Here is a 12,167-nt window from a genome sequence, read left to right on the forward strand (position 1 = left end):
ACAAGGCATTTCCAGGGGCCACTGAGGTTATTGGCCTGGTGCCTGGTGGGTAACCTGCAGTGTCTATACTTTCTAGAGAAGAAAGAGATGGGGGATGAGGAGGTTGGTCATAATTCTAGTCTCCAGGTTTCTATCCAGGTACAGAGGATCAGGCCAAATAGTAGAGGATGTGTCCCACACTCTCCTGATTATAACAAAGAAATGCCTCCCCAGCTTCTTGTCCAGCTTCCCACTCAGCCCCCAGTGCCCTCAGGGGGCTGGCTCAGAAGCTCTGACTTCGGCATCAGAAGTCCCAGGTTTAAATCCCAGCTCCTCTGCGCAATGCAATGTATCCTTGAAGAAGTTACTTAGTTAACATCTCTAAACTGAGTTAATTTATCTTTGAGAGTTGCGTACTCATTTCTTTAGGAAGTGGTAAAGATTAAAGGAAATAATGTAAGGGGCATGGTGCTGACCATGTAGAAAGAAATAACAAATAATATTACCGGTATTAATATGAATGGTTCTGCCCAGAGTCTTTTCCCCTCCCAGACTTGGCACTGTGCCTCTGCATTTCTTGCTGTCTGATCTCTGGGTTGTGCTTGTCTGTGTCTCTGTTCTGTGTCTATTCTGAGGGCTCCTCAGCCCAGGCGGCCCCTGCTCCGTACAGGCGGGCACATAAACCATTTCCGAGGGTCTACCAGCAACCCCAGGCCCTGAAGCCAGCGTTCTCCAGCTTTGGGCGAAGCAGAGAAAATGGTCCTTTCTTTTCACTTCCTCTCCCCAGTTTATCTTTTCAGGTACAATCTATTAGCAAAAATGCCTGTTACTGTTACAGAATGGATTTTCCTGACATGGAAACCTATTAGAAAAATGGGAACAATAGCAGGTGATAAGAGCTGCTGATGAATCCTAACACTCTGGGTGGGGATAAGGGGAGGGGGCGCCAGGGCTCTGTCTTTGGAGAAAGGAGTGTCAGTGTGGAGAGATAAGAAAGCCCTGGGTTGCTAATTAATAACCCAGCATTTTCCAGGGAGAGAGGGAGGCCAGGAGCCATTACCCCTGCCAGACAGTTTCACTGAAGGTGATGAGCTGTTCCTGCCCTTGTGGGCCTGAGGTCTCTTGGCTGCCTTGCCCCATGGTCTGGTGTCCCCCTTCCCTGTCTCAGAGGGCCCAGTTTTGGGTCCATTCTGTATTATTTGCCATCAAAAAAAGCAACACATGAAGAAAAATAGCTTACATTTGGGGAGCACTTACCACGTACCAGGAACTATGCCCAAAGTCTTAGTTCATTTAATATTCATAATGACTCCATAAAGTAGGAATCCTTAGAATCCCCAACAAATCAAAGAGGAAACCCCAAAGTCTGGAGAATGTTAAGTAACTTGCTCAAGGTCACACAATTAGAAATGTGGATGGATGCGCTCTGTGGTCATTCTGGTGCTGGTGCTCACCGGAGCTACCCGCCCAGGATCTGAACACGAAGTGAAGTCTACGTCCCCCGCCAGGGGTAGAAGCCACATGCCCCTGCGCAATGCCAGGTCACTGGGTGTGTATCCAAAGCATGGCTGCACAGCTCTTTGCTCTCCCAGAGGCTGCTGGGTAATTGACCAATATGATTTCCCAAACCGGGTGCCCATGGAATATTGGATTCTTCTGACACGTGAATAAAGATGTTTCACACCTAATGTTGAGTAATGGACTAGACTTCTTTCTTCCAAATTTCCAAGAGAACTTTGCAAAACCATAGCATGTTCTCTCAATTGTTGATTTTTCTTTCATGATTTTCTTTTCACTCCTTTGGAGCTCATGCCTGTTCACCAGATGGCTGGTGATGGTAACAACGAAACTGGATGAGTAGCAAGCAAATGAGTATTGACAGAAAAACTCGGAGATGAGAGATCTTTAATATAGTACATATTATGTCTTGACATGTAGCTATATATAAAATACTTACATTTTTTTCTGCTAGTAAGGTCATTCCTCATTTGTAATGACAAAGTTAAAGCTCTCTCTATTAGTGTTCGTGGCTTGCAGATGTTCTGCCAATGAAACTCTTCCAAATGAGGGGATATTCAAAACTAGACTAGGCAGAACTAAGTGATTCTAATAGAAACAGCTAATATTTATCTTATTTTTTACTACATTCCAGGCACTGTCCTGGCACTTTTGATCTCACTGAAACCTCACAATGACCCTAGAAGGTAGATACTATTATTATACCCATATCACAGATGAGGAAACTGAGGCTTGAGAGATTAAGTAGCTTGCCAAAGTCACACAGTTTAAAGTCAGTGGAGATGAACATTGAAGGAGCCCAGTCTGACCCCAGGGCACTGATTCTTTCTCTCCGGGCTGAGGAGGAAATAAAGAAGGAAGAAGAGAGGGAGGAAGAACACAAAGATTTGGGAAGGGCTTTCTCCCTTACCAGAGGGTTGCCTCTCTCTTGCCACGAAGCTAGTGCATGATAGCAGTATGAAATATGAAGAGTACTGGATCAGGACGCAAAAGGCGGCTGAGTTGCCCATCCAAATTCTATCTACCTCACAGTGTCGAGGTTCAAACAAGACGAGTGGGAAAAAGGCTTTGAGGGCGACTCATGCACCTGTGATTTAGAAAAGGGCAACGTGTCCTGGTCGGTTGGTCCCAGCAGGCCTGAGGTAGGAAGGCACACATCGTAGCTGATCTAGCAGAGCTCTGAGACCATACAGGAGCCTATCCTTCCCAGCCTCAGTGGACGTTTAACCAGGCTATGCAGGCTGGCTGCATTCAAGGCTGCATATAGTGATTTTACAGGGGCTAAATCCTGTACAGTCACCTTTGCCCTGGCCTAATTCTGCTCTTTACCAGCCTTGCTCACTGCCTTGCGTTCCCCAGTGGGGGTGAATCCACTCAGCAACAGGACCCAAATCTCTGTGTAATGCCTGTGGGAGAGATGTCCTGGAAAGGGATTCTCCAGGCAGAGGAAGGGCCACTTGGTCTTACATAACCAGTATTGAGCGCTGAGTGCTGATTCCCAATAATCCATACCTCTGCCTGCCTTAATCTCAGCTCCGAGGGAACGACAGCGGGGAGCGGTGGGGGGGCACGTGCACAAGCATTCAAAATAGCAGCCACAGCAAGGAAAACTGATTCCCTCCACCCGCCCCCTCCCCCACCTCTCTTTTCATTTATGAATTCAGTTTTTTGTCAGACTGAACATTTAAATGCACTCTATGCTCTCTGGATTCCCCCCGTTTCTCCCCCTTCCTCATTAAAATTCTAATTATTACCACAGCAAGTAAGATGTATGATCAAAGGAAAGCAAAGCCTTAGAAATACCTTTTTGTTTTAAGGTGACTCATATTGTAGAGAATGCATCCAGAACAGCTGTAACCGAGAGCAGATGTGAAGGGTCTAGAGATGGCTGGATACTTAGAATAAGGACTAGCTGTGGTAGCTTTCCTCGTGAACCCCAGGGCTATAAGGGCCTACAGAAACAGTCTCCAAACCATTTAGATAATGAACTCGTAACAGCACAAATTATTTGATTTAATGCCTCCAATATATATCTGTTCCCATGTTACATACACATGTGGGTTGTATCTCCGTTCCATGGCTTACCAGCCGTGTGACCCCGGGGAATCTCGTCCTCTGTGCCTCACCTTCATCTGCAAAATGAAAATAATAATCACACCTATCTCCCTGGAGAGTATTAAACGAGCGAATGCATAAAGAGCACTTTGTACCTTGGACCTCGTAATGTTCAAAACTTAACTAAGTCCAGAAATAAAATGCTATCATTTCTATTACTATCAACCAGTATATTGCAACTCTCATTTATTGTTTTTAAGATAATAAATAAATATGAAAGCGATCTGATATGTTTTCTCTTGTGCCCCCAGAATGCACTCATACCACACTAGAGACCTTTAGTTTAGAAGTGAACTTAGAATTGGCTTTCCAGATCCCTAGCAGTCCCTGGGTGAAGGACTAATCCCACCCATCTCCTTTGGCCGGGGAGAAGCTCCATTGTCTCTGTGCAGGAGCCTAGGAATGCTGTGGGTGGCTGTGATAGTTGATCCAAGCCAGGACCCTACATCCAGGGAGTCAGAAGGCAGTGCCAGCTCCCCAGAGAAGGTAGCTGACGTTCTCACCTCCGGAAGGTTCCTCTGGACGGGAGACAGCTTTCTCTGGTGCCTGTGTGCTATGAGAGTACTCCGGATTCCCCCCAGGAGGGACTTGGCATCTCACTACTGCAAGCCTAGCTTAGCCCCTGGTACCTGCAGGTGCTCAGTAAATGCTGGTTGAGAGATAATTATAGCTCTTTTATGTGCCATTCATTCATTCACCTCATTCACTCATTCATTCTCATGTGCCAGTTTCTGTGCTAGGCCCTGAGTCAGACAAATATAAAAACGCAGGGTTACAATAGCCATCAGTTTAATCAGGAACAAACAGGCTATAGGACAGTGGAAGGAGCCCCAGCCTGGGTGGTGGACATCTGGACCCTGGTCCGACCTGTGACCCCAGGCAAGTCCCTTCTCTGGACCACTATTCTTGTCTGCAGAAGCACAGCCTGGCCTCAGTACTTGTAGGGTCATTTCTCACCTTAAATCTGAAGATTCCTGGGACATGGGCCACGATAATCCAGAGCCTGCAAACCCACAGGCCTGCAGGGGCCATGAAGGTAATAGGGAGACTGGTGAGGACACACCCCTCCAAAGGGAGCACAGAAGTCCAGGTCCAGTTACCGAGTCATCTGGCCTCCTCCAGATTTTCCAGGAATTTGGTGTGATGATGATGATGGTGATGGAATTTCTCAACTTCTCCATTGTCACCCTAGGCATGCAAGACTCCTCTGCGGGCTTGACCTTAGTGCACACCCCACCACGTGTGCCGTTGGTTTGGAGGCTTCTGACCTCTCAGAGGGAGAAGAGGCTTTGGGTCCTAAGGGTCATTCCAAAAGGGGTTGGGGTGGGAGATCTGCTAAATCGTTTCTTCCAGAGGGAGGCATCCCCCACAGCTCTCCTGGGATCGCAGGCATCCTGCTGGGGGGCAGGGGTGGGCTGGAGACGAGGCAGTGAGCCCCTGCCTTGAGCCAACCACAACATTCAAAAATACCAGCTTTACAGAAAAGCTCTCAACTGGCCACAGGAATGGGAAAAGCCAGCTACAAGAATCACTTGTATGTAGCTTGGAAATAAATTGTGTGGGTCCAATTCCAACTTCATCCCAGTATCTACTGAGCCTACTGCGTGCAGAGTTGAGAGTCCAGAAGAAGCCTGAGACCTAACCCCTGCCTCTCATTCACTTCAAGTCATCTCGTGACCGTTGAGCTACCGCTCTGGGCTCCACGGGGGGTTGGGTCTGGGAAGAGATGGAGTTGGCCAAGCCTCTGGTCCCCAAGGCCACACAGCCTGTTGAGGAAGAGAGCTGTATACAAAAAAATGACTCTGCTCTAAGTCTGGCCATAGTAACAGCTCTAATAGAAATTCAAACAGCATCCAAATGTGAATGCTTCACGAATTTGCACATTTGCTTAGGCTGCTATTTAAATTACTTTCCCTTCCCGGTGCACTTGCCGACAGGCAGTCAGAGAGGCAGCCCAGGTGCTCCCCAGGCTGGCAGTGGGGGAGCGGGGTGCGAGTGGGGGGACCGGCAGAGGCTAGCGCCCGGCTGCAGACATTTCACAAAGTGGACTGTGGAGCACCACCCCCAAAACCACCTCTCCTCTGGCGGGTAGCTTTCTCATGAGCGTTCTTTTCTCCTCTCCCGTCTTTGTCCATTCTGTGTGCCCCCTCTGCTGACACCCTCTCCTGCTTCTGCCCACCTCTGTCTGTCTCTGTCCCTCGCTGCCTGGCTCACGCCGAGGGCAGGCACCTCTGTCAGCCTCCTCGCAGCCGTAGTGATTGTGTGTGGCGTGGCCCTGGTGGCAGTTTTTCTCTTTCTCTTTTGGAAGCTGTGCTGGATGCCCTGGAGGAGCAAGGAGGCCTCCAGTCCCGCTTCTGCTAACCCTCCCCCGGACGCCCTCCAGAGCCCAGGCTCCAGAGGCAACATGGCAGACAAGCTGAAGGACACCAACACGCTGGGCTTCCTAGAGGCGGCTGTGAAGATCAGCCACACGTCCCCAGATATCCCAGCCGAGGTGCAGATGTCAGTCAAGGAGCATATCATGCGTCACACGCGGCTGCAGCGACAGACCACAGAGCCAGCATCATCTACCAGGTGAGGGTGGACCTCTTCCTTCCCTCCCCGCCACGCCTCCACATTCTCTTACTCAAGACATTAAGAGATTCCAGCCCGTGAGGAGCAGAGGACAGAAATAATAACTCATGTCTTCTGATTGGAGAATATAACAGATGATGTGCTCCGTGGTGGGGTAACCAACCAAGAGGTGGGCACCAGGAAAGGCCTCAGGAGAGGGGAACCTTGGAGGTGGGGCGCTGTGCTCCATGGTGTGCACTGGGATGCGCATGGGTGGGAGGTGTTGGGTGTTTGGAGAGAAGGAGAGATTGCAGGCAGAGGGCTGAGAATATGCAAAGGCCCAGAGGCATACAAGTTCATGGTGTGTCTAGGGGTCTGCCAGTAAAGCCTTGTCAATAGCGTCGGTTCCTAGACAAGAGGTTCCTAACATTTTGAGGAATGAGGATTCCTTTATAACCTTTGACAGAGTCCCCTGAAGGACAGCAGTTGTATACATGGCATTCTTTAACGGAGAAAACCAAAAACAACCCCCATCGCATAATAACAAACAACCTACTCTAAATTCAGACACAGAAGTGGTGCATTCACTTTTCTTTTTATTCAAACCTAGGGCTCTTGTGGGCTCCTGGGTCCCTGCAATGTCTCCCCAGGCTCCCGGGGAACCAGCCGAAGGGAAGGAGACCAGGTCTTCAGCTGGGAGTCCAGGAAGGAACGTGCTGGAGGTCACATTTTCAGAGTTTATCATATGACCTCGGGCAAGTTGCTCACCTTTCCTAGGACTCGCTTTTCCCCGACTGTAAAATAGGGCTGGTGACTCATCAGGTAGCTGTGAGGAGCCAAGGAAGGAATCCATCAGAGCTGGATTCTTTGATAATCCAGAGTTGACGATATATCGCTTACTATACACCTGGCCCTGTTCTAAGTGCTTTTTATGTGTATGAATCCGGTTCCTCCTCACAGCAATCCTATGCAATTGCTACTTTTATTATCCTCATTTTGTAATGCAGAGAAGTTAAATAACTTGACCAAGGTCACATAGCCAGACAGTGGCAGAGCCAACATTAACCTCCTCAGTCTGGCTCCCAAGCCCAGTAAATGTTTAACTACAGTGTCAGTGGTAGAGCTGGTGATGATGATGAAGGGATAGCCACAGCCAGGGGGAGAAAGGATGGTCCTTCTCCTAAGGGATCTCATGGTTTCATGGGGGAACTAGAGTCACGTCTACAAGGAAAGAAACCCAGAAAGCAGGGGGAAAAATGGCAGCAAAGGCTACCATGAATTGACCTTAGTATATACCGGGCCCCATTCCAACTCCTTTCCGTAAACTTGTAATGCTCACAATCACCTGTGCACCAAGTATGTGCAGAGGGAGAGAGGGTCGGCGAGCAGGAGGAAAAGGGCCCTGCAAAGTGTAGGATAAGCCAGGGCAGCAGGGAGGTGTTGGCCTGCACACCCGCGCCCCCCCCCCCCCCGGGGCCCTGACCACACTGTCCCCGACCCCCGCCAGGCACACGTCCTTCAAGCGCCACCTGCCACGGCAGATGCACGTCTCCAGTGTGGACTACGGCAACGAGCTGCCGCCGGCGGCAGAACAGCCCACCAGCATTGGCCGAATCAAGCCTGAACTCTACAAGCAGAAGTCGGTGGATGGGGACGATGCCAAGTCGGAGGCTGCCAAAAGCTGCGGGAAAATCAACTTCAGCCTGCGCTACGACTACGAGAGCGAGACCTTGATCGTGCGCATCCTGAAGGCCTTCGACCTCCCTGCCAAGGACTTCTGTGGCAGCTCTGACCCCTACGTCAAGATCTACCTCCTGCCTGATCGCAAGTGCAAGCTGCAGACCCGGGTGCACCGCAAGACGCTGAACCCCACCTTCGATGAGAATTTCCACTTCCCAGTGCCCTACGAGGAGCTGGCCGAGCGCAAGCTACATCTCAGTGTCTTCGACTTCGACCGCTTCTCCCGCCATGACATGATCGGAGAGGTCATCCTGGACAACCTCTTCGAGGCCTCCGACCTGTCCCGGGAAACCTCCATCTGGAAGGACATCCAGTATGCCACCACTGTGAGTATGGCCTTGCCTCCTGGGCTTCTTGAGGATTCCTAGGGCCGGGTTGAGTGGGGTGTGGCCCTATCCTCCTCCGCCCTAGAGACAAGTGGGCCTTTGCCCTTCAGGATGTGAAGGGGGACTCTGGGAACTGAGCAGTGGCTCAGCCCACCCTGGGGAAGTCCTTGCACGCTGCCCCAGGTTGGGGTGTGGGTTGGCATGGAAGAGAATTTTTGCCCATTGCTTCTGATTACATGTTCTGGGGCGGTTCCCTCCACCTGCTAGGCCTTAGGTCTACCACCTATAAAGTAATGTTATCTATCTCTTTGATCACGGGTGAGGATTGGGCCAGGTCTCTAGACTGAATCAGACAGCAGCATCTGCCAAGTGCACTGATGTGTGCTAGAAGCCTGGAAAGAGCAATCAAGAACAGGGCATGTTAATCAGGACGAATGAGGTTAAGTTGCAGCAACAAATAGTCCTAGGATTTGGTAGCTTAGAGCAACCAAGATCTAGTTCTTGTTCATGCTATCCATACTTTGCAGCTTGGCTGGGGTTCTACCTTACCTTGTGACCCAGGGGTCTGAGCCGACAGAGGCTTCGTTTGGACATGTGCTCCCATAGTTACCACATCAGGAGAAAGAGGATGTGGCAAGTCATGCACTATTTCTTAAAGCTTCCACAGTGAAGGGATATTTGTTACTTCTTCTTGTGTTTCGTTAGCCAAAGCAAGACACATGGCAACTTAGGAGGGCAGGGCAAAGAAATCCTACCGTATGCCCAGAAGGAGAACTGGAAACACTTAATGACCAACACGAGTGACTACCACACAGCCCCTTCTCTGAGGCACTGCCTGCCCAGGGCAGCCTGGAAGGATACCTGACTAATCCACATATGGGACAGGAGGTGCTTGGCTGTTCACGATCAACTGCAATTAACCAGGGAAGGTTTTAAGGAGCTGAAGCTCGAGCTGGCTTTTCAGGAGGAAGACAGGTTTGGCACAGAGAATTAAGAGGGCATTTCCAGAGCCCTTTGGTCCAGTGTAGATCCCACAGGTGTGGGTGTATACCTCTCTCTAAGCCCATCCAGGCAGCTGAGAGCCCAGCATGGGTGTTCCCATCAGACACCAACGGCCTTGTGTCTGGGGTCTTGAGTGCTAACTGGTTGAGTCTCCCCGGATATTTCTTGCACTGTTTCTCTGGGGTGGGGATGACCCCACTCAGTCTGCAGGCCCTCCCTTTCAATAATTCTCAATATCTCTATGTTGAATTTGTGAGGAGAGAGGCCAGGAAAATCATCCCCCCTGCTCTGATGGGAAAAGCGTAAGAAACTTGATTTGTTCAAAGCTTGGTGGGCTCCGTTTCAGCCCCAGGGTGGGTCTCGGGGACACCCCATTCTCCAAGCTGGTCCTGACTTTGACCAGTTCAGTCTGATGTCCCAGTGCCTCTCTGACCTTTGCTTCCACGAAATCCCCAAGAATAGGACCAGCAGCAAGACCAGGCAGATGGGGCGGATGGCGCAGCAGCTGAGCGCCAGCCCAGGCCCAAGAGCTCTGCTCTATAAATCACTGTGAAGTTTACATCTGCTGCAGCTCTTCCCTGGTGCTCTCCTCAGGCAGCAGCTTCATTATGGTGACTGCACAGGAAGAGAAGAGCAGCTCGGTCCTCCCCACGTGGAGGTCAAGGCCCAGGGGCTCCGAGAGCGGAAGGGGTGAGGCCAGGGGCTGGGGAAACAGAGCTTGACTCAGACTCTGAGGACTCCCCTCCCTCTCCTGCGACCTTAGCTGCGGGCACGATGGAAGACCCAAGCCTGGACTGGACAGTCCGTGCCTAAGTGCGCTCCTCACAGGGAGGCGAGCTTCCTATGTGCTAGAACGCTGTGGCTGTCCCTGTCCTCGTCCCATCCCCCTTCCTCAGCCCAGCTTCTAGACTGAATCAGACAGCTGCGATAAAAGACAGCTTCCTTGATCCACAGAAAATTAGAATCTAATTCCAGAGACAAGAGAAGTCCATGCAGGTGCTAGTAATGCTAAGTAGTGAATAGTGTGCACTGTGAGAGGTTGCTATTGAGAGTTAGGGCAGCCCTGGAATTTTCCCCGGGTGGGGAAGATAAGTGGGGAGGGGTATATATAGCGTGACAGAAGAAGGGCTAGCATCCTAACTGGGAGCACAGGGAGGCCAGGCCCAGGAGTTTCTGAAGCCGAAGAGCAGGTGACTGTGCTCACACACCCCATCTTGCTTGCAGTCTGTCTGAGCTGATGTTCTGCCAACGGGAGGCCCCTGGGGCCCTCCAGTCCGCAGCTCTGCTGGTGGGTTGGCTCTCAGGAGTAAGCTCATCGTCCTGGTGGGCGAGGAATCAGGCAAAGGAGGGGAAAGGGAAATAAGGTGGGTGCTTTTACCTGTTTTTTTGGCACTGACTCTGAAATTATACTTATTTGGGGGCCAGAGAGGCCCAAGTCATAGTCCCTGGGAATGACAAGCAGTGAGTGCATGTGAAATCCTGTGGCCAGCGTGGTGGGGGTGGTAGGGATGAGCACAGGGGCTCCCATCTGTCCTCGTGCTGGATTCCATTCCTAGAGCTGCATTTGGGCCCCACTCCGCTTGGAACTCTGGCAGCTCTGCTGTCCTGCAGGCTGGTCCCCCAAGCTGCCCGACATTCTTGCCTCCTGCCTTTGCTCACAGGGCTCCCCCTGTCACGCAAGCCTTTCTGCACTGCTCTGCCTGGCCCAAACCAATCCCCCTTTCAAAGTTCCCTAAGCCTTTCTGCTCTTACAGAAATCGCTCCTCTGGATTTATTCCTGTGTCTCAATTATACCCCGAATCATCTTTAGTCTTGCAAAGTCCTCCCAATGGCTCAGGAATGCCTTTTGTCCCACATTTGACTTTCTCTTGTCTTTTTCCTCCATGCTGAGTGTGTCATCATAAACAAACATAAGAACTCAGCACATTTTTGTAGAACAACCAACGGCTTAGTTAATTCAATTAAAACTATATATGGATACACAAAGAAAGAATTATTAAAGAAGCAGTGGGAATCGGGTGTGGTTATAACCTGGGAAGGCTTCCTGGAGGAGGAGGTCAAATAGTATTCTGAAAACTGGTAGAGTCAGGCTTGGTGGGGAGAGATGCAGCCTGTGCATTCCTTCAGAGATATGGTAGCAAATTGATTAACCAGTTGGGTCGGAGAGTCCGGATTGAACTGGAGGGTCAGTGACCCACAGGCTAAGTAGAAGGAGAGGCGGGCGCTGTGAGAATCAGGGGCTTAGCAGGCGGCTTTGGGGTCGCATGAGTCCATGAATGCGGTCCCCTTGTTGGTCCTTGTGCTTGTATTAGAGCATCACATTCAGCCCTGGCAGGTGGAACCGGGTATGTCCCTTGCTTTAGCTCCAGCCACACGGCTCAAGTTGGTTTGAAGTAGCAAAGCCTGGAGCATCCCTGCTGTTTTCTCACAACCCCTGAATTAGGAGCCTCAAGGCTAGTGAAGGAGAGGTGTACATCCGGGGAATCTAGCTCTTGGTTAATTGCGAATCCTAAGCCACATGGGACATTGGCCTCACGGCCTCCAGGTTGCTCTGGAGGGAAGCCTAGGGAGCAATGGAGGTAGTGTACCCCCCACCAGGCTGGAGGGTGCCAAGCAGGCAACTCGGACGTGCTAGAGCCATTGGAGGCCTCTTCTGTGCCACGGAGTCAAGGAGCTCAGAGTGGGGAGGAAATCGTGGGAGTTCATTAAATCCACTCCGACCCCAGGCAGGGCTGCTTCTCACACTCCTGTTGCCCCACTCCTGCCTGGCTTGGCTAACGGCCCCTGGTGGTCTCCTGGGCATTCCCAGCAGCTTGGCATTTTCCCTCCACCCAGAACTTTGATTGGCTGAAATCCCCCTGCTCTTCCCTCCCCCCGCTTCTGCCCCCAGTCCCATTATTTCTATATAAAGCTGTAGATTTATCATTATAATAG

The 12,167-nt window shown here is 50.8% G+C and overlaps 1 protein-coding gene across 5 annotated transcripts in view; it reads left to right on the forward strand.

The window, feature by feature from the left end:
- Positions 1 to 12,167, forward strand: part of SYT6 (synaptotagmin 6) — a 58,416-nt gene that overhangs the window by 4,877 nt on the left and 41,372 nt on the right. For 3 of the 5 annotated variants that reach the window (XM_045895363.2, XM_045895365.1, XM_045895366.1), the window contains exons 2-3: positions 5,838 to 6,186; positions 7,673 to 8,231. In XM_045895363.2, the coding sequence (XP_045751319.1) occupies positions 5,838 to 6,186; positions 7,673 to 8,231 (908 nt within the window). Of the gene's footprint in view, positions 1 to 5,817; positions 6,187 to 7,672; positions 8,232 to 12,167 lie in introns of those variants that run through there. The other 2 variants (XM_064587480.1, XM_045895367.2) reach the window with 1 other exon arrangement.

The sequence above is a fragment of the Mirounga angustirostris genome, unplaced genomic scaffold (genome assembly GCF_029215605.1).
Source record: "Mirounga angustirostris isolate CCGP_5_RB_7025 unplaced genomic scaffold, mMirAng1.0.hap1 SCAF_4, whole genome shotgun sequence".
Lineage (NCBI taxonomy): Eukaryota > Metazoa > Chordata > Mammalia > Carnivora > Phocidae > Mirounga > Mirounga angustirostris.